The 22,620-nt window shown below is 44.9% G+C and overlaps 2 protein-coding genes across 7 annotated transcripts in view; one reads left to right on the forward strand and one right to left on the reverse strand.

Annotated features, from left to right (window-relative positions):
* Window positions 1-1,812: 1,812 nt before the first annotated feature.
* Window positions 1,813-11,855, reverse strand: EAF1 (ELL associated factor 1). Its single transcript, XM_072651290.1, has 6 exons — window positions 11,512-11,855; window positions 10,807-10,901; window positions 9,168-9,304; window positions 8,123-8,289; window positions 6,201-6,434; window positions 1,813-4,833 (listed from the first exon to the last, which is right to left on the reverse strand). Exons 1-6 carry the CDS (start codon window positions 11,612-11,614, stop codon window positions 4,787-4,789), a joined length of 783 nt encoding a protein of 260 aa, XP_072507391.1. The 5' UTR covers window positions 11,615-11,855; the 3' UTR covers window positions 1,813-4,786.
* Window positions 11,096-22,620, forward strand: part of METTL6 (methyltransferase 6, tRNA N3-cytidine) — a 48,861-nt gene continuing 37,336 nt past the window's right edge. For 2 of the 6 annotated variants that reach the window (XM_072651286.1, XM_072651283.1), the window contains exons 1-5: window positions 11,944-12,097; window positions 13,415-13,782; window positions 14,437-14,571; window positions 17,925-18,095; window positions 18,849-18,990. In XM_072651286.1, coding sequence (XP_072507387.1) covers window positions 13,510-13,782; window positions 14,437-14,571; window positions 17,925-18,095; window positions 18,849-18,990 — 721 coding nt within the window. In that variant the 5' untranslated portion in view covers window positions 11,944-12,097; window positions 13,415-13,509. Of the gene's footprint in view, window positions 11,298-11,924; window positions 12,102-13,414; window positions 13,783-14,436; window positions 14,572-17,924; window positions 18,096-18,848; window positions 18,991-20,633; window positions 20,734-22,620 lie in introns of those variants that run through there. The other 4 variants (XM_072651288.1, XM_072651284.1, XM_072651285.1 and 1 more) reach the window with 4 other exon arrangements.

The following is a 22,620-nucleotide window of genomic DNA, read 5'->3' on the forward strand; positions in this document are numbered from 1 at the left end:
TCTGGTGTGCTTAGAGATCATTGCTGGAATGTTTATGAGAGAATCACCCTCTTAATCAGAGATCTGAAAGTCTTTGTTGGTAATGGATTGAAGGTCTGTTCAAATCCCATATGCCTCTCCACTGCCCTTTGAGTGAACGAAAAACAAGTCCCTCCAGTGATGCACTTGCTTGAGGATGGGTGCCTACCTTTGTAGGAAAATGATCAACTTGCCAGAAAGCCCTTTTGGATTCCCAAATCTCAGGCTTATGCCAAGGGCAGTTCTTGGTTTTTCTACTGCTCGCATGCCTGTTTGGCAAAATAAATCAGTGAAACAGATAAAATTGTAGATTGCAGCTGTCCTTTTTAAAATTGTAGAATCAGAGTTGGGAAGAACCTCAGAGGTTTGACCATCAGCTAAAAGAAGAATCCTTTCTACCATATCCAGGAAGTAGTCATACAGCCTCTCCATGAAGACCTCCAGTGAAGAGGATTCTCTACTTTTTTGAGACAGCTAATCCCATGTGGATGCCTCTAATGAGGAATTTTATGTTGATTCTAAATCTGCCTCTGTTAATTTTTTATTTTATTAGTCATAGTTCTGCCCTCTGAAGCATGACATTGATCCCTCTTCCAAATGACAATTCTTCAAATATTTGAAGAGAGCAATCACCTCCCTAGTAAAGTCTTCTCTTCTTCCAATTATCACCATGTTGTACCACTTGTCTGTGTCATGGTTTCAAGCCTCCAAACTATCCTGCTTGTCAATGATCCTTAGAACATACTTACTTGGAACTGGCCACAGTTGATCATATTTAGGCTGACCCAGGAAAAGAAATAACATTATCACCTCCTTGACTCTTAAACCCCCTAATTTGAGTTTTCAATCTACTAACCTTCCCTTCCCCCTTATGAACTGCTTTTTAAATTCATTTGCCTCATTCTGCACGTAGGTAGTTGATTTTCCTTAACCCAAGTGAATGACTTCATCTTATGCCTATCTCATTTCATCATGTTGGCATTAGCTAACATTCCAGCTCATCAAGATCTTTTTGAATTCTAATTCTATCATCTAATATAATGACTAGTGCTAGCTTTGTCATTTAAAAAACATAAAAATTGATAGTCATTCAAGTCACTGATTTTTTTTCAGGTGTTCAAAACATAGCCAAGGAAAAGAACCATGTGGCCCTCCACTAGAGTTCTGTCCAATCTGATTGCCATTTAGTACCATTCATTAACTGGCTGCCCCTCATGACCTCGGAAATCACTTGAATCAGCTCCCTCATTGCAGAGAGATGCCATGCCTCATCCAGGGTCACAGAGCTGGTAAGTCCTCTGAATGACCCAAAATCCAGCGCTGCTTCTACTACCTCATGCTGGCCTCTCACACGCTCTGGGTTTAGTCAATCAACTTTTTCCAACCAGCTTACTTACACCATTTTGCTTACAATCCATATCCTTTGTCTTGTTCAAAAGGAGACTGTAACTCTGGTGAATGAACTGCTAATACCTAGGTGTCCACGGAAGTTCCCTGCTGTCCTACTCTAGGGACACTGTCAAAAAGGAAATTAAGTTAGTCTGGCATAACTTGTTCTTGGTGAATCCATGCTGGCTCTTAGCCATTCCTTTGTCTATTTCAACGTGCTCATAAATCATTCCTTTAACAATTCATTTTCAAATTTTACTAGCCTTGTAAATATTCTAAATTTAGTGACATCAAGTTTTAAGAATCATTTTTAAGATTCCATTATCATTAGATCCAAGTATAAAGGTTATTGTAAGAAATTATTTCCATTATTTCTACCTTAAGGAAAAAAAACAGACGCCAAAAGAAGAACTGCTGACTTTAATTTCTTATTTAAATATAGTGATTTTTTTAAAAGAGTAAACTATAAAACTTTACACTGCAAATATTTTACATAAATGTAAACATGCATATTTCTACCCTATAGTAAAGCAGCTATGAAAATAAACTCTAGGCACAAGATTTTAAAAATTGTAATCACAGAGCCAGACAACTTTAAGTTAACTTGTTAAACTTGGGACAAAAGTGATGATGGGGAAATGGCAACAGCAAGTGATGATCATTACTCTTACCAGTCTTTTACTTCAATCTACACCTGAGTTTCCAAAATGCCACCTACCACACACCACATTGGAATAATTCCATTTTTACTATAACCTAATATACATCCACATGAGAATTATTTCAAAACAACATATAAATACATCACAAACACACACACACACATATCCTACTGAATCTGTTATCTTAATCAAGGAAAAGGGATTTTGGAGTCTTAAGTTTTCCCACCACCAAAGATAAGCAAATATAAACAGCACACACAGGAAAACATGAGATTGTTATAGACAAAAGGCAAATAAAGAATAAGTAGTCTTGGTTTCAGCTAAAAATCTCGAGTTTGCTAGTATCCAAACCCTACTATGATTTTAGATGTAAAATTTAAGCATTGTCCAACAAATACTTCCAAAAGGCAGGGTTCTGAGATTTCTGACTATCCACTATGACCACCAGTCTCTAAACAAACACAAAAGGATGGGAGACAAATAACAATTAAAAGAAAATTTGAAAAATTTCATAAGATGCTTCAGAATGTTGAAAACATCCATGGCTCCCATGTCCAAGTTGTCATTCAAAGTGTGCATATTCTTGGAATGTCCTACCCTCCATATTTTCCCTACCAGTCTACTAGATCTGAATAACTAACCATAGTGCTATGTGCAAATAATGCGTTTACACAATCCTTTTTGAGATTAGCAAATGAACATCTTGACTTGGAGATGTTAGAACGAAGGCCCTGCCTGTTTCCTTTAGCATTTGTTTTTATTTAAAATTTAAAAGCTTACACAGGAAACCTTAGTTCAAATGACTGAAATCTGGCTCAAAGAATTGGGCAAGTTAATAATAGCAGTGAAATATTTATATATTCCTTATTACCAGCAACAATATAAACTGATAATGGTATTGTCCACTTCTAATGTCAACACTACCAACAGATTATAAATAAATTATCAATTCATTATAAATAAATTCTTATACTCCATTAAATTCAATCTAAAAGCCTGAGATTTGGGTAAGAACCAAAAAGTACTTAAAAGGTCACAAGGCAATGAGGTTTATTTCCCCTCACTTGAACTGCCAACTTTCTTTGGACAATTTGTAAGGGGAAAGCAGAGTTTTTCTCCCCTTCCTCTTGCCCCCTAATTATGGCTCCACTTAACTGTATTCCTTTGAGCTTCCCCCAGGTGTTTTGTATCCCATGTCTTCAATTAAATTCTTCTGCTTCCTAACTGGTGTTGAAGAGCTGATAGGTGGGGGAATGGTGGGGTAGAAAAGGAGGCATAAGTCAGGGAGGCAATAGGTTAGAAATTTAAAATCCATATGCACAGTGAACATAAGCAAGAGAATTTTCTCATGTTAAGAAATATGCATTCTAATTATAGGCAATGTGATGTTCACATAGACTGTATGGAGTTCTCCTGCATGTTCACTTAATAAGGTACACTTAATTGTAATTTAGGACTGCTGTCCTAGAACATTTCATTTTTGTCAGTATTTTAAGCATTTTGCAGATCTTTTCAAAACAGGGCATGTTTTGTCTTGCTTCCAGCTACATAAGAATACAACCTGTAATTTAAACGGTTGTATAAAAGCACAAGGGGAAAATCTCCAAATCAAGGAGAGTTGTGGTCCTCATATGATACTTTCAAACTCCTCCTAGGATATTTTTTAAAAACTCACTTCTAGCTCATACATTCAGTAGTTTTCTCCTCTAACCCCTACTACTCAGAGCCATTCCTATTATTTCTTTTTTTTTTTTTTTTAAAATCCACTGAATCAATTATGTCCAATGAAAGCTGAACATGGGCTCATGGTTTTCCCTTATCAACTCTGTATTCAAACCTCCAATTTCATCCAGTCACTGCATCACTACATCACTACATGCGGTTCTTCTGTCCTGTACAGAGCCAACTTTTACTGGCCCACATTCAAACTAGAAGCAAAATGGTAGTCATCCCTTTCACAGTCTAGGTACAAAGCTCCAATATGTATCTGATTGCTCTGTGTACACAGATCATTGGTTTTGCTACATACCTAAGCTCTGCACACAGTAGGTGTTCAATAAATATTTGATTAAATATAATGGGAGGCATTATGGTACAACAGAGAAAGTGCTGGAGCCTTGGGTTTTACTCCCATCTCTGTTAACCAGCTGTGTGTATCTGCCTCTCTAAGCCTCCCTGCGTGGACTGGATCACATACAACATTCTCTCTACTTCTGAAAGTCTATGCCTAAGTCTGTCTCCACTGACCTATCAGGTCAGGTCTTATTAGGCAAGAAAGGCTATAGCCTTTTCATCTCCACATGGGCAGTAATTAGAAGAGGCTTGAACACACTTTTGGGGGTGCTCCTTTCCCCGCAAAGGCCAAATAATTTGCTTTGGCAATGAAGATGACACGTCCAAACTGTGACTGCCAAGGATATCTATCAGATATCTATCACTGAACCTTTGAACAACCAAGATCCCTCCTCCCGCAACTGCTTTCCATCCACAACGTTAACCAAAAACAGCCATCCTAGTTATTTGTTCTACAGACCTAGGTAAAACTTGTAAAACTGTATTCACATAATATATACAAGAGTGCTCCTGCTCAAGCTTGGTGATAGCTCCTCGATGCTCATTAATCCCCAAGTGCTCTCCTTGGTGCTGGGCTTTCGGCTCCAGTTCCGCTGCCTCCACGTGTTCTCTTACCAAAGAGACAGATGGAGGAAGCACCAAGGCTAGTCATCACTGTCACTGCCAGACTCACTCAATTGTAAGTCATTTCCTGTAGGAACAAATCAAAACAAAATCAGAGAATTAAGATAGTCCCTTAAGATTCTTTGGCTGACCGCATTCTTCAATATCACTAAGAATTCTCTTTTAAATCTTACAAGGACACTTTTTTTTTTTAAATATTGTTTTGGGTAGTATTATGACACATCACAAAACTATATTAATTTAGTGTACTGATGCTGTTGGGCTTGGTTTCAGTAATGCTGAGACTGTAAAAAGCCTATAATTATATCCTTATATCAACAATGGGTATTGGGCAGGCAGAGAGACATTACACTTAATCTGTGTTTGCTTGTGATGAGTTAACTCAGCTGGACCACCAATTCATGTAATAGGAGCAAAGTTAACTCAATTAATTTCCCCACTGTTACTGTCAGAGTTTCCAATCCCTCCACAGCTTAAACACACCAGCATAGGGTATTTATCAGTAAAGGCAAGCAGTATAATCAGGTTAGGGGTACAGAAAGATCCAACATATCCTTTCATTCCCCTCCCCAGAGTGTTCTTCCTCTTCTCTCTTCTCTTTTTAATTGGCTCTTTTTAAAATGCTGTCAAACACTGCGAATGCCTGACCTTCCTGTGTCCACTCCTCATGGCCAGAGCCCACTGGGCCAATGAAGGTGCCCTCCACTGAGGAGGCAGGGATGTATGCTGGAAGACCTAGATTAAAGTCTTGTGGACTGTGTCCCAGAAGACCACAACAGTTGCTGTTCTGTACTGGCTAGTATGGGGAGTACCCTATGCCAACTGCTGGGGACATGCTGGTGGCCTAACCACACAAAAATGACTCAGTCCCTGCTTCTAGCAGCTTGCACTCTGCTGGGGAGCATCTACAAGGAACCCAAGATGGGCTTTGGCAGCCTCAGGGAGGAGGTGCCCTCTGAGATGAGCGCTGAAGGAAATGAGGGGTTTGTGGGAGGCCACTATCAAGCTGAACAACTGAGGCCCTCAAGGAAATGTGGAAAAGTCCAAAGGGCCTAATCTAGGCCAGACCGGACCTATGCTTGGCTGTGCAAAATCTGCAATCCAGTTGTGCACGCAGGAGGAATGCTAACATACCAGTTGCCCTCTGGTTCCCACTGACATATTCTGAGTCAAGAACTAGTTCTCTTCATGACCAGATTCTCCCACAACCCCCAGATTCCTCCAGTTCACACACAACTGGTGATACTCCATGATATTCCTTCTGGTTGACTGTAGTGAACAAGGATGTTCCTTTTAATCCTGACATTCCTAAGCACTGAGTCAACACTGTGAAATGCAATCACAAAAGAGACTGGGCTTGGGCTGGGACATTAATGGGAGTCCTGTGGATGTCACAGATGAGGGAGCAGTGACCCTCGGATGCTCCCCACTTACGCAGAGTGTTCATCAGCTGGTTGTTTCCTGGGGGCCGGCTAGTGCCATTAGCCACAGGGTTTCTGTGACTGAACTGCTGGTGAGGAGGCTGGGAGGGGGAGGCCCGAGCGGTTGGCTCGTCCCCTTCACTGCTGGAACTGTCGTCATCGCTGCCAGAGGAGCTCTCGGAGTCCGATGAGCTGCTCCCGCTGCTACTGCTCATCTGTTCGATGATTTCAACCTCTGCTCTCAGCTCTGGAACAAAATGGCAATTTGGGGGTCAGAAGACAAATAAGTCAAACTACATTCTTTGCTTAAAACATAATATTAAAAATTTTTTCAAACTATAGGTTTGTCAATTTCTTAATGAGGAAAAAGAATTCAAAGTATGGGCCAAAAAAGTCCAAGTCTTGAAAGACACCAATATACAATGTTGCTTTTCGTGGGCTTGAATGAATCTGCTCACAGTATTTTAAAGTTCTAGCAACAGAAGGAACAAGAAGTAAATGACGCTGATTACGCGAAGAAGAAAATGCCAGACTAATGAGGCAACCTGGCATGCTGGCTCTGGAGTCCAGGACCTGGGTTCAAATCCTGCCTCTGATGTTTACACCAGGGTGATAGCAGGTGAGTCACTTAAACTCCCTGGGACTCAGTTTCCACCTCTTAAGGGGGTTGGACTAGATGTAGATGGCCTCTGAGGTCACCACCACCTCTAGATCTGTGACCCCATCAACTCCACTGCTAAGATCATCTCCAGAATGCTGCTTTAACATTTTATGAACCATGTCTTGCCAACAGATTTGGCCAATATGCAACTGCAAGACTCTTTATTCTGTATGATTTAAAATAAAAAATGTACGTGAGGTCTTCTTGCAAACACATTATCCATTGCTGAAATCTGTTAACATTCATGTATAAAACACACCTTCCCGTGCACACGATGCAATCTATTCACTTATTTCCAACACTCTTTTGTATAACCAGAATTGCCTAGGCACTCATGGTCCAAAATTCTCATCCAAGTAAACAGAGGGAGTCCTTAACACCCCAAAAAGTCAGAAAAATAGACTGAGCACTCTAAAAACATGCTCCTAATGCCTGCAGTGGAAAGTGTCACAGCGGGATCCTAGAGGCTGGAAGCTGAAGCTGAACACTGGGGCCTGGGTTTTTATATTCATTATCTGACTGGTAGAGTCCCTTGCTAACAGAGAGGACACTGGCCAGAGGAGGCTATTTATCAACTCCCCTCCTATCCACTGGCCCATGAGTGTCTACAGTGCTTAAAGCATTTTACCCACTTGTAGCGTGGCTCAAGCTCAAAATATCCCTCAGACTGGAAGCTAAGAAAAGCCTACATTTTCCAGAGGAAGCATCTGAGGGTCATGAATTGGGGAGCGTTACCCAAAGTTACCACCTTTTTAGAAAGGCAAAAGTAAAGCAATCTCTACCCTCAAAGAACTTACATTTTAATGGATGTGTACATACAAAGATGGCCTGATTCACCAGGGCTTATTAATGCTCCACTCTCCTGCTCTCTCTTGCACCCATTCCTCTACAAGGAATAAGGTAACTGTAAATGAACTAACCAATCCACATTGATGATGACCTTGTATTCCCAGGACCATCCTGCCCAAAAGAGGAAACTGCAGGGGATTCAGGCCTCACAAATGACTGCAGAGCTTTAACACTTTGCCTTATGTTTCATGTCCAAGGTATGAGGCTTCCGAGGGGGCCCAACTTCAAGCCAGAAGAACCTTCCTGGGCATCCTGGGAGGCCCCCAGGAGGAACAAGTACAGTTCATGGCTGCGTATCCTATAAGGCAGAATCCTTAGGTGGAAATTGCAAGCATAGGCTCGTGGATGCTTATATAACCCCTTAGCAGCTACTGCTGTCCTTTTTATTTTTCTTGAGGAGAAAGATTCCACACACTATTACTTACCTCTCTTAATGTCGTCTAATTGGGGTTCAGGTGAAGGGTTATCTTTCACAGGAGAGGTTTTTGGTCCAACTGGTGGTTTCATTGGGGCTCTAAAGGGCACCGGAGGTGGTGGTGCCCGAGCAGGGGGCTGTTCCATGCGTGCCTGGATTTTGCTGCTTCCCTCAGCTCTGAAACAAGGACAAAAATATTTAATGGAACTAGATTATACATTTCAGACCAGGAATGTGGTCTTGTATTACAATGAACTAAAGCTCACTGGTTCTTTTACACATAAAGACTAAATTATGCATGTTAAAGAGTGTGTTCATAAAATATCTGGTTTCATGTGAAATAGTGTTCACTACTCAAAGATCTTCAGTGAAGTTTTATTTTCATGATATAGTCATCTAGAAAGCTGTTTGTGCTTTCACTCTGTTGAAATGGTCTCTATAATAATCAATATTTTTTTGCCATTAGAACTTCAGGTGCCAAAACCTTGTCTCAGATTTTCCTGTTTCAACAACAACATATCAATGAAGTATTAACCATCTTTGGAACACACAATCTTTCTGAAAATGATTTGCTTTCTTCTACAGATCAACAAAATGACAATTCAGAAAATTATTCCTGTGTAGTCCAGATTTTGTTTAGGGAAAGCTACACCAAAAGCAGTAACTGACAGTCAAAAACAGATGAATAAATGAACCTGCCTACTGAACTGAAGCAATCAAGGACAAGGTAAGCATCTTTCCCGGTGGAGCACAGAGCTTAGAGGGAGACAGCCTGGATTGGAGGCCCTTCTCTGACCTTCAGTCCCTTCATTGGTATCCCACAGAAGCAGCACAGCCATGGACTGAATGCTTCCAAGCTGTGTGCCCCTGAGCAGGTCACCAACATCTGGGGGCTTCGGGGAACTCGCTAGGAATCATCTACTAAACCATTTTTTTTGCTGGGAGCTCTTCAAACTAATGATATCAGAGATCCCATGTCACCAGAGGTCCTGGGATGGGCTTTGTCAACTGCCCCATGGCAGATGTGTGCTGGTATGGATTCATCAGATACTCACCTTGTCTTCTTGACCTGAATGCTGCTACTGAGTTTTTCCAACACGTATTCACCAGTGTCATGATTAATGATAAGAACACAGTCTTTCTGATAGGGTCTTTTGTTTCCTTTGAACACAGTCATTGGAGGTGTCGATCCCTATTTAAAGTAAAAGCACAAGACAGTCATCTTAAATGACACATGGAATGTGCCACTAACTAGAAAAAGGTGACTATCTTTTAAAATGGTTAGCTAGCATGAGTAACTCAGACTCATTTTAAAAAGCCCTCCCAACTAATTTAAAGTATTTCCATCCTTTTCTTACCAGTTAAAGTTGTGCATATAGAACAAAATGTACTGATTTCTGGGATAGCTTTTGGTTCCCCCTGGGGATCAAGACAAATAGTGATATGATGTTTATTATCCCTGAGCGGACTAAATGATCCTAAAACAGGGACAGTAATAATTTAAGTATTTTATTTCCTCTTCTATTAATCTGGGCAATTAATGTTTTTGCAAATATTCATCCATTTTGTTTAGATTGTCAGATCTGTTGGCATACAATTGGGCAAAACAGCTCCTAATTATTACTTTAATTTCTTCTTCATTGGTGGTGAATTCACCCTTTTCATTTTTGATACTTGCAATTTGACTTTCTTTTTTTAAATAAAATTAACCAAAGATTTATCTATTTTAATGATTTTTTTCCATAAAACCAGTTCTTAGGTTTATTCATTAGTTCGAGTTTTCTTAATTTTAAAAATTAAACAAATTTTATTAATCTCTCCTTTGATTTTCTAATTTGATATTTAATTGGAGATTTTTAATTTGTTCTTTTTCTAGCTTTTTTTAGTGGCATGCCCAAGTCATTGATCTCCTGTTTCTCTATTTTACTCATCTGCACATTTAGAGATATAAAACTTCCCCTAAGAATTGCTTTGGCTGCATCCCATTAATTTTGGTATGCTGTCTCATTAACAGAGACAGTAACAATGGACATCGGTTACATGCTACGAAGTTGCCAAAGCATTTTATCTCTATTATCTTACTGAGTCAAATCTTTCTCTGTTCTGGTCCATCCCCTCCCCCCCAAAGCTGTAGACCTTGCTCCCCAAGAATTCCCTACACCAGTGGCATCCCCATTCTGGACAAAAAAGTGCAGAGCCCCAAACTGGGCCTGGAGATTCAGGGACAAAAACACGTCTCCTCCCTCTCAAGGAACCTTCCTTCAGGTGCCCATTTTTCAGCATCTTGGGCTCAAACCTCTCTGGATCAGTTCTGCTTTGGGACGCGACACCTCGATTTGATCTCTGATCCCGGGCTCCTCTTACGGAGACGTCCTGCTTCCATCCCAGCTGCCCAGACCCTGTGGCCTTAGGCCTGCCATCTCTGTCCATCCCCTTTAATTCTGGACCCACGCACGGCCTGGGCTTTAGGTGCTTATGGGGGACTCCACCCTCCACCACCCTCCACCCAGGTGACTCCCAGCCTGGCCCAAGGCTCCGGGCAGCCACGTGTTGGTGAAGGCGGTGCTAGCCACTTTTCCTCTAAGCAGCTGACCCTTGTAAGGAATATTACCCCATTACCACCCAAAACCATTAAGGACAGACACAGCCCTGGCACAGCGGGGCACTCCCGGCCTTAGACACAGGCCCACTCACCGGGATGTGCGGCAGCGTGATGGTGACCTCGTCCCCTTTGCCCACCTGCAGCTCTCCTTCGCACGAGGTGTCTATGGACGCCGGCTTGAAGTCATCTGGGAGGACAGACACGGTCAGGCCCGGCCGGGCCGCTGACCCGGGGCCCCCTGGCGGGCCCGGCTGAGAGCTCGGACGTCGCCCTGGCTCGGGTGAGCGCCCAACACCACGAGCCCCCGCTGACGGGGGGGGCCGTCTTAGGCCGCCCCCCACACGGAGCCCGCGCGGAGCCGCCCCGAGTCTCCACGAGGAAGGCTTTGGGTCGGACGGGGCTTTTCTGGGAGGCGTAAGAGGAAAACCCAACAGCCCGATATGACGGCGAGAGAAAAGCGCGAGGAGTGACGGGCCGAGCTCCGCGACCCCGGGCCTCAGTGTCCTCCTTTGTCCGGAGGGTCCAGCGGACCGCTCCCGCGTCCGGACTGCCGGGCCGCCCCCGCCCCGCGCGGGGCTCACGGGTCAGACCGGGACGCTAAAGGAAGCCCCTGGGCCGGGCCTCGGGAGGGGGGCGGGGCGGAGGGGCGCCGGGGGCGTCTACGAGGAGTCTGTGGGGGGCGCTGGGAAGGTCCCGGGAAGCGGGAGGGCGGAGCGGAGGACTCCACCGGGGCCCGGGGCGGGGGGGGAGGGGGCTCGGTCGGGGGCGGGAGGCCGGTCCGGCCCGCGGGTACTCACAGCGGATGGTGTGGAAGGAGGACTTGGGCCTCTTCTCGAAGCTCTCGCCGAGCTTCAGGCCGTGCTCCTCGCGGTCCAGCAGCGGGTTCGCGGTGCCGTTCATGGCCCTTTCCCCGCCGGGGGAGGCGGCCTCCAGTTACCGCCCGGTCCGACCCCTACGCCGGTTTCTTCAGCGCCGCCCCCGCCCTGAGGGCCGGCCGGCACTTCCGGCAGAGGCAGGGGGGAATGGTGCAACTGGGACACCGCTCCGCTCCGAGGCTGCGGGGGCGGGGGCGACCCCCAAAAGAGGCCGGAATCTCCTTCTACGCTTCCGCCGCGCCAGGGGCGGGGTCTATGGGGAATAGGGAGGGAACTTCCGGCGTCACCGCCCCTACCGGAAGTGGGGCGGAGCAGTGCTACAGGGAAAGCGTTCCGACCGAGGCCCGGGACTGAGCACACTTCCGGTCCGCGCCTGGGAGGGTACGGGCTGAGCTGCTCTGGGACAGGGCTGCGCACCTGCTCCGCCAGCCTTGGGCCTTGTCCGTGCGCCCCCGGCCCCGGCCCCGGCCCCGGCCCCAGGCCGACTCGGCCGCTCGCCACAAGCCGGGTAGGTAAGGCCAGTTAGGGAGGTTGTGCCCATCCTACAGACGAGGAAGCTGAGGCCCTGGAGACCCAGAGTCCTCATCCCGGCCCCTCCACTGACTAGCCCCATGGCCACACGCAAGCCCTCTCCTCCCCCCCGACCTCAGTTTCCCGGTTTGTAAAAATTCTGTTCCAAGATGAGGGTGGGAGGAGCCCCGGCTCTCTGACTCTTGGGCCTCAGTTTCCTTTTCTGTAAAACGAGGGGGCTGGACCCCACGTCCCTTGCAGCTCTGCTCCCCCCACGAGCTTGGCCAAAGTGGGGGTGAGGGGCCGTCCAGCCCCCAGCCTGGCCCCTGGTACCCAGCCCTGGAAATACAAAGGCAAGCCTGCCCCCAGGGGGTAACGCTTGGACAGGCCCTCGAGGCCCTGGAGGCCAGCCGCACCTCCCTAGGGCCCGTGGTACCTGGTCTGGAAAACGTGGCTGTACCCCCTGGGGTGGGGGGTGCAGAGCGGGGTTTAGGGGGGCGGCCTGGGGTGGGGGGTGCAGAGCAGGGTTTGGGGGTGGCCTGGGGTGCGGGGTGCAGAGCGGTGTTTAGGGGGGCAGCCTGGGGTGGGGGGTGCAGAGCGGGGTTTGGGGGGTGGCCTGGGGTGCGGGGTGCAAAGCGGTGTTTAAGGGGGCAGCCTGGGGTGGGGGGTGCAGAGTGGGGTTTAGGGGGGCAGCCTGGGGTGCAGGGTGCAGAGCAGGGTTTAGGGGGGCAGCCTGGGGTGGGGGATGTTGAGGTTAGACTCCCCTCCCCCAATAGATGCCATGGTTTCCTTCTTGTTCCCACACAGTGGGTGTGACAAAAATTACATTGGCACATAGTCTGGCATATAGTGGGCACTTATTAAATACTGGATTTTTCAGGAATTCTGTTTCTGCTGAACCATCCTCTGGGGAAGGGAAGAAAATATCACCACAACAATAATAATTGCGTCTGTTTATATGACTGTGTGCCACGTACATTGTGCTAAAATTGCTTCGTAGTCGTCTCATTTGGATAAACATTTATATTGTGCCTACTGTGTGCAGGCACTGTACGCTTGTGACACAGGAAGCTATAGCCCAGCAATGAACCCGTTACTATGTCGCTTCTAATCTACATAAATTAAAACAACAGAAATAGAATATAAAATGATCACATGCTCTCATTCAACAATCCAGGAAGACCTGGATTTTTGCTGAGTGGGATTTCCCCACTTGATTTTTGGGTGATGCAAATACAGTTTTACAAATACTATCTCATTTTATCCACCTTAAAATGTTCAACTGACCGTATTCTCATTTTTATTCCTTTTTTAGCTCCTGATCCTGTTTGAGTCGGGGGAATTGCTGCCTGAAAATGAACATGAGGAAACCTAGCTAAAAGAAATTATCCTCAAAAGGGCTGCAGGAAGATGAATTCATCTGGGAATTACAAGGATGAAGACTCTTTAATGGGATTACACGTGGTAATGTCCACCAGTGGAGAGAATCTACTTCGGAAGAAAGAACAAGAGAGCAGGCCTCAAGACAGAGATGGTACAGTTGTGTCTCCCTTTAAACAGGCAAAACTAGAAAAGGAGGCCCAGAAGAATTGGGACCTGTTTTACAAGAGAAATAGTACAAATTTCTTCAAAGATAGACACTGGACCACCAGAGAGTTTGAGGAACTGAGGGCATGTAGGGAGGTAAGTCAACTAATACTGCCTGTATAAGAAAGATAGTATGTGTTTGTCTTTCGTTGCCAAAGAAAAACATGCCATCAGAGAAATAATGATGACTTGTGAGGGAGGGCTGATAAGAGAAATAAGGCCTGAATGGGACTCCTGGGGAGGAAACGTGCTGATCCAACATCCCTGTAAATTATGGTATTAGCGATTAAGTTACTCACGGGACTTAACCGAGGTCCTCCTGACTTCTGAGGCCAACTCTAGCTCAGAAGTACCAGCACCTAGTAAGCATTTAACGAATGCTAGTTGACTCTGCTTTTGTGGGCGTTAAGTAAATGCCAGTGAATGGGTCTCAGGTTTTGGAGATTCGTTAAATGCTTAGCAGTCTACTTGAAGGTGTCTTTTCTGCTGTCCTGCTGTCTTAAACTCTGCACATCTTATCTGGCTTACTTGGTGCTTGTGACATGAAAAATACAGTTGGCCAGCAAACCATTTACTCGAAGCTGCTAGTGAAACTTAATCCAACACAAATTAAGACAACACAAATAGAACATAGAATTATCACATGCTTTCTATTCAGCAATAAGACCTAGATTTTGAATAGGTGAGAATTAGCAGTTTCATTTGCTGATCATGCAAATATAACATCTACTCTTTTTTTTTTCCCCTCAGTTTGATGATCAGAAGTTGATTATCCTTGAAGCTGGCTGTGGGGTTGGAAACTGTTTATTCCCACTTTTAGAAGAAGATCGAAATATCTTTGCTTATGCGTGTGACTTCTCACCCCGGGCTGTGGAGTATGTTAAGGTTGGTATAGTAGGTCTGTGATGATACTTCTTTAAGCCCATTTATGTACATTTGATTTGGCACAATGGAGGCTAAATTAATCCTTTTCTGTTACAATTGATGTTACCAATTAGTGCAAATTGTGAAAGGGAAAATAAGTTGGTTGTATGCATATACTGAGACTCTGACCAGCAGCTTTTAGGTGGTGACCCCCTTGGTAACTGGCAGAGTGAAGGTGACAGGTTTACTCACCCACTTTGTCACTCCCGTGACCCATGACATCTCACTCTTGAATTGGAAGCACAGAGTGGCAGATAGAAGAGACTTTTGAAGTAATTTTTGCCTTAACTCCTCCCCAAAGCACAAAGCGAGCTGAGGGATCCTCAAGTGAATTGTGAAGTCTCAGTGATCCTTGCCTGTCAGCACTGATTGTGAAACATCTTTCCTTATGTTTTCTTGAAATCTGCCTTCCTGTAATTGCCCTCCATTCCCGAGGGCCAGGCAGGACGAGCCTGCATGACAGAGCTACGTGTCAGGATTCAGATGTTGGCTTGTAGCTCTCAAGTCCCCAGGGAGTACTCACTTCCTTCAGTGACTCATCTTTTGGCCTGGGTGGTACCAGGTCCCATAGCGTCGCAGTCATTGTCCTAGGACTTTTCAAAAGGGCTCCAGAAGCCTGGCAGGGACACTGAAGGGCTTTACCATTTCCTTCTCCAGCTCATTTTGCAGATGAGGAAACTGAGGCAAACAGGCAGAAGTGACTTGCCTGGGGTCACACAACCAGTACATGCCTGAGGCCAGGTTTGAACTCCCAGTGTTGAGTCTTCCTGACTTCAGGCCCAGCACCACTCTCTGCACTGCCTGGGTGCCCCAAACTTCTCCCCTTAGCTGATTTTGACTCAGGTCTTTCCTTTTCTCCCTGTAAGTTTTCATCTTGTTAGTCTCATCTTACGATCCCAGCAGAGGACTTTTGCTCCATCTTGGTCAGTGATTAATGAATATATAGATGTGAGAATCAATAAAATAGGTTTCTGAAAATCTTAGTCTAAATATTTTATGAGTTCAGGATTCTGCCCAGTCCTGGAGTTACAGCCATACTGTCAGGGTGTAAGACATACAGTCCTGGGATACCTTATTGATAATGGAAAAGGAATACTAGAGTTCCTTGGGATTCCAATACATTGAAAAACCTCTCAGTCTTAGAAGGAAAAGATCCCCTGCCAATCCTCCATGCTTCAAAGAGAATGAAAGGATGACTGTGAGGTGGACTGTGAGCATTCAGAAAACTGTCTAGGGGAGGAAGATTCACCGTGAGGCCTTCCCAGAGCCTGGAAGCCTGAAAGCTCTGCTGTCTGTTCATTAAAAAAAAAAAAAAAGCCCTCTGTTTGCCAGAAGAGAGATTCAAACTGTAAGATATATAAGAAAGGTAGTATCACATTCTGTGGGAGCAAAATGTAGAAATGACAGCAGGTAACTGATGTGTAAAGTGCATTTATGTTCACCAAATTTACAGGGAATATTCTGTTTATCCTGCCTGAAGAAATTTTTTTTAAATGTTTTTGCTTTATGATTAAAAAGTACGTACAAGTTTTTAGTATATATTTGTGTGTGGGGTATATTCGTATGCATTTGCGTTTCTGTGTGTGTGTTTCAGCCTCAGAGTTGAAATACTTTGAATGAACTTTAGAGAAGAAAATACTTGTCATAAACATGAACCAAAAGTATATCTTCACAAAGCTGTAAGTTGTCCTGGCAGAAAGGTATATTTTGTGACATGTTAGAACACATATACGGGTGCATCTCTACAAATATCACCTTCATATATGTGTATGTTTGTATGTATATATACTAGACCTGAAGCACGGGCCACTCCAGCTTGCCTGGGCCTGAAAACCTGAGGGACTTTCCCCATGTCAACCAGGGCCAGTAGAGGCAAGGCTATAACTCAGGTCTTCCTGACTCTGAGGCCAGCTTTCTATCCACTGTTCTTTGCCATCTCTCAAGAGCAAGACACATGAAAAAATCATGCTGAGAGCCTAAGGGCCACATGAGTCCAAATACCAAGGTAGCCATGAGTGTGGAAGGAAGGGAAGGGAACATGGCCCAGTTCTGGGCCCCAGCTGACACCACAACCACCAACCATGTCTGGACCTTCTCCCTTGATTCATTTACCATTTGGGGCTTGGGTGAGGAGAAAGAAAGGCCAGTGGGGAGAGGTGGGGGAGGAGGTGGATTTGTACCTTCTTGATGGGAAGAACTTGAGTGGGTAGGGAAGAAGAGACCAATTGAGTCCCACAACGAAAGGAGCAGGACTTTTCTTCCCCTCCCACCCCCAGCCCTAATACCTTCTCCAGAGCTGGCTCCGGCCTTTGGTTCCTGAGAATGAGGTTCCCCAGGAGCAGAAGACCCTCATCAGGAGGGAGGAGGCGAGGGCCCACCCTGCCTTGGTTGCTGATTGCTTGCTCATACCCACCATGCTGATTTAGTTTTCCAAATGGAAAAAGTCAGCCCTTAAATGACCAAGAGTTGACGAGAGGTAACCCGGGTTTTTACCATTTCTTTGGCCCCATATCCCTCAGTTACCAAGCATTTCCCAAGCATGTACTGTATGCTAGGCAGTCTAGAGTTACAGGTTACAGTTACAGGGAAGCTGTTTCCTAACCTTGAGGAGCTTATCTGCTGCTATAGGCTTATGAAATGCACATTTTTTGTTGGCCATTTAGTAAAATGCAACATGTAGCAATTAAATCCTGTTACTTGTAACATTTTAAGTGTTAAAGACTTCTGTAAATAAAATGCCTGGGGCAGGAATGAGAGCCTGTGGTTTCTAGGAGCATTGGAGAGCTAGCTACTTTGTGAGAATTTGCCACCTTCTTTGTTTAATCAATTGTTAAGTAATCTTTTCTCTGTCCTCTGTAGCATGGCCATATCCTGTATAACACTGCTCTGACATTTACTCCCCATAGTACCAGTTACATGTGTTGTGACCAAATTTATGACATCACAAAACTTTGGTGCAAGGTTATAAAATGATTAGTATCATCCATAATATAATGAAACGGCCGAGAGCATTTGGCTATCGATTTATTTGGCTACCTGATTTATACCTGTTATTACCAAAGTCGCTGTCAAAAGGCTTCCCCTGACACCATGTTTTCATGAAATTAATTCATGCTGTTGGGTTAATTCAGCTCCTGCCCCCCCCATGGAATAAAGGCAAGGCCAGTATCATTTCTAACCTTGTTCCCCTGGCATCTAATACGGTGCCTTACATACAGTCCGCACAGTAAATGTGGAATCTGAATTACTTCAGGGCGGCCATGATTTAATGACGAAATCGTTTGTCATGTTTTCCTCTTTTCCCTGCTGAACAGCAAAACCCTCTGTATGACGCTGAGCGGTGCAAGGCGTTCCGCTGTGATCTTACCCAAGATGATCTCCTGGAACACGTCCCAGCAGCCTCTGTCGACGTTGTCACCTTGATATTTGTGCTTTCTGCTGTTCACCCAGACAAGATGCACCTGGTCTTGCAAAATGTTTACAAGGTAGATGAGAGCCTGATCTGTCATCGGGGGAGGAGGCTTTAAAATCATTCTCTCTGGAAAGCCCTTGGGAACCACCTTTCCTTTGGTCCGTTGTGCTCTGTATGTGTCAGACATCAGAAACTGTGGTCTTTGATTTTGCTCAGGTGATGATGTGGGTCAAATCCATTTTTGTAAATAGAAAATTTGCTGTAAAAATTAAATAATTATTTTGTACTGCCGAAAGATAAACTTTAAAGAAGAATTAAACTATTTCCCATGTAGACATAGAGTACCAAATTTCAGGAATTTAACAGGAAGATTGCATGACTTGCAAATGAGTGTCCCATGCCTTTTGGTCCCCGGAAGATGAAGCTGGTCAGCTTGAGGCCAACTACAGATGAATTGGACTCTAGTGACGGTTGGGGGAATGTGGCCTTTGGAGGAAAACTTTGTAACAGGCAAAGTCCTAAACATAGACTTTTTTCAGCATTGTGGTTTGTCATTTCTTAGAGGTTTGCAGGAATGGATACACCCACTAAAAGGAGTGTTTCAAACTCATCCTCTTAAACAGCTGAGGCAGCAATCTCCTTTTTTCCAGTCATTTGATTGCTCTGCCACATGTCACATCAATACTCCAGTTTAACTCAGCCTCAAACTTACACAAGCTTGAATTAGTGGTATCTGAGCTAAGGAGATTTCAGTTGACATGCAATTTTTATCGTGCTTTTACTTAATACATGAAAATAATATGCAATATGTGTTTGTGTTCACCAGGTATTAAAGCCAGGTAAATGTGTCTTGTTTCGAGACTATGGGCTGAATGATCATGCGATGCTTCGGTTTAAAGCTGGAAACAAGCTGGCAGAAAACTTTTACGTTCGACAAGACGGGACCAGGGCCTATTTCTTTACTGATGGTAAGAGAAATGAAAGGGCTATTTCCCTTTAAAGTGTTTTCTGTGCACTTTCAGTTGTTCATTGAATTATAATTAATTCTGATGTTGTAGCTCACATCGTTTGTGCGTGAGAGGTTTGTACAACCCCTTTTCACCTTTCTGTTCTGGTGTTTAGACAGATCATGACATGATCAGTACAGACCGATGGTTTACCGGTCAGATTTTCACATTTCAAAGGAAAGCGTGAGAGAGAACATTTACACATCTAACTGAACTCTGGACTTTGAAGGCAAGAGAGGGCAGTGAGGAATAAGTGTTTGGAGTGGATGTGGAATGAACCTCCACAATCCAGGGCCTGAAATGTATCCTTTGCCCTCCCAAGGGGGCCCCTCAGCACATTACTGTTTTGTATAGTTGTAGAAACAAAAGCCAGACCTTATACAAGAAAAATCCTCTGTTCTTTACTGCTTTGTATGTAGACAGGGCATATAAACTTGAAGAACCCAAGGCAATCAAACCAGAAGTGTTTATTTAATGCCTTCTGTTAGGCACAGCTGAGGTCCCTTCCTTCAAAGACTCACTAATGTTGGTGGCAGGGCAAAACCAGGCTGTACAATCCGAAGATCCGTCTGTCTCTCCATCTACAGCTATATATCTGTATGTCTTTGTATACATGTGCATGAAGCATTGAGAGCTCAATATAAGACAAGGATGTAACGTGGTAGATTGCATGGAAGTGGCTCACACTGTTATAGGATCACAGAGGACAGGGCTCTCCAAGAAGTTTGGAGACAGCATCTAAGAAGTCAGGGGACAGCTGCGGGGAGGAGAGGGGAGATGGCAGACGGGGTGAGCTGTGTATTGGAGTCAGCGTGTGGTGTCCTGAAGTCATCCAGCTGAAATAAGAGCCAGGCAGGGACCTGGATGAGGTCCTGCTTGCTGCTGTGTTTGTATTGCTAGGGCCTGGCACACAATAGGTGCCTAATAAATGCTATGTGTTTGATAGACTAGGTAGGCAGTGAGAATGGAGAACAAGGGATGGTCAGGAGAGGTGTCCAAGGAGAAGTCAGTAGCACTGAATGATGGATTGGATAGAATGAGCTGTAAAGAAAGGGAGGAATGAACCCAGAAGGGGTCGGGGGAAGGCTTTGGAAGGTGGAGGAAACATGGGCGTGTTTATAGGCAGTGATGGGGAAGCAGCCTCGGAGCAAACAGCGATTAGGGAGAGAATGGGGATGATAGATGGGGCAGTCTGCTGAAAAAGAAGGGAGAGAACGGGCTCAGTCATGCATGCCAAGGGGTTTGCCTGGTCAGTGGAAAGAACCACCTTCATGTGAGATGGGGTAAAGGAGGAGGAAGTCTTGGGAAGCATCTTAGTGATGCAGCATGAGGAGGAAGAGGGAGGGGAAGGAGCTCTTGGCAAGGAGCCTCCATTGTTTTAATGAAACATGAGGCAAGGTCTTGGCTGGAGGGAGAGGCAGGGAGAGCCATGGGAATTTTGAGGAGAAGTGAGAAGGCTTGGAAGAGCCATTGTAGAGAGGGGGAGAGTGATTCAGGGAGGTGTGAAAGGATTGCCTTGAGGCAGTGAAAGTCCAGGTGAGTTGCCATCACATAAACAAGTTGAGAACCCAGATGGCATTGTCCTGTGACTTTCTCTTTAACAGCACATGAAAAGGAGTGAGAGTGGCAGATCATGGTTTCGAGTCAAGGATGAGGCTTGGCAGAGCAAGATGGGCCATAGGACAAGAGGGCAGGGACCTGGAGAACAAAAGGCAGTGGGACTGGTTCATCAAGGGATCAGGCACTGGGGACATCAAGACACCAAAGACATAAGGGGATCCTTCCCTGTCCCGAAGACAATGACTGATTAGGTGAGTAGTTAGAGCCCAGGTGAGGGGCACCTGGCTTCTGACAACCAAAAAAAAGTCTGAAAACTTCAGGATTCACCTTAGAAGAGACTTGAGATGGTGGGTGCTCTCATCTGGACCACATTTATCTCTACTCCATATGTGTCTGTGCATAGAAAAGTCTAAATTAGTATTTGTCAAATTAATGAAAGATAGGGGTGGCAGAGAGAATCCAAAATTGCAGCCTTAGGACCTGGAGAAATGGCGGTGCTAGTGAAAAACTGGCTTCAGGGAAAAGAGAGTGAGCTTGGTTTTTGGAGGTGAAACCAAGCCATCTAACAGAAATGTCTGAGACTGTAGAGATAAAGGATTAGGAAGAAGGTGGGATGGAATTTGGAAGGTGTCTGTGTAGATGCCATGACAGTGGATGGAGAAAGCAGAGTGGAGAATGCTGAGTAATAAGTGAGAGAGGAAGAGATATCCATGTTACCACAGATGGTAGGGACAGATACAGCTAAGGTGAGGGAGGATGAGAGGGGAGAAAAGGGCGCTGGATTTGAGGGTCAGTGGGTCATCCATGAGCTTTCAAAGGGCAGCTTCTGTGGAATGGTTGAGAGGGGAGTCAAATGTAAAGGCTCTAGGAGGACACTGTCAAGAGGAAATGCAAACACAGATGCTTGTAGAGAAGGAGAGAAATGGTGCTGCAGTGATCAGGTTTGCTACATTTCATTGGCAGGAGCTCCTGGGGGCAACAGGCTGGGATGATAGGGAGGCTTTTTGGGTGATGGGGAAAGATGCCCTGGAAAATAGAAATGTCGTAAGGTTGAAATGAATGAGGAAAGTTTGTTAATGGTGTTTGGTGCCTTCGACGTTATTGCTTCTTTTCACAAGGAAGGCATGAAATGGAGGCCACACGTAAAAAGTGTAAAGCTGAATCCCAAGGCTGCTGTGTTAGGACCAGTTGTGTGTTGCAAACTGTGGTTTAGATTTCGCCTTCACTTTCCTGGCAGGGGAAGGATTTTAGGACACGCACACACACACACATACGCACGCACGCATGCGCTTTCCCTGCCCAGCCACCTGAGTCCTACAACAAATGATGTGCTCAGAGTAAAACAGTAAAGCACTCCAGGGTGCAAAGCCATTTTGCTAACACAGCCAGCTTTGAGATTCATGTCTTTTCTTTTTAGTTAAATAGGGACATTGTACATTGTTCAACACAGTGCCTTCCTGGCATTGTAGTAGGTGCTTAATAAATGCTTGTTCATTGGTTCTTTTGAAGGAATCATTAGTCTGCTGTGCTGGACACAGAGTAGGTATCCCTGAGATGATAATTGGATTGAATTAAAACAGGATGCCTACCCTGGACATGTGGAAGGCAGCTTACATGGGGCAGGTTTGAGCTACCCCATTTTATACTAGAAATGTGTGGTCTGGAGGAGGAGTCTTTGGATGAGTAACCAGGGGGGTCATGGAAACAACTCAGAACTTGGAGTCAGGAAACTTTTCTGTTGTTTTTGACTTCTCTTCTTACCACCTATGTGGCCTTGGAAGTCATTTCACTGTGCCCCTTGGAAGGAGTTGCTCTATGATCTCTGAGGTCCCTTCTAGCTCACCAGCCCATGAAAGTCATTTCTTGGGAATTAAAATTTCCATGTGTGTAAAAACAATAAACTTGTAGGAAAAACAATGAACTTGTAGGAAATGGGACCATGTAAGCTTCCTTTTCCATTAAAGCCAAAACTACCCTAAAATGTCAAAGTAAACTATTCACTTGTTTAAAATAAAAGCACGATCTTAACTT

Source organism: Notamacropus eugenii, chromosome 3 (genome assembly GCF_028372415.1).
Source record: "Notamacropus eugenii isolate mMacEug1 chromosome 3, mMacEug1.pri_v2, whole genome shotgun sequence".
Lineage (NCBI taxonomy): Eukaryota > Metazoa > Chordata > Mammalia > Diprotodontia > Macropodidae > Notamacropus > Notamacropus eugenii.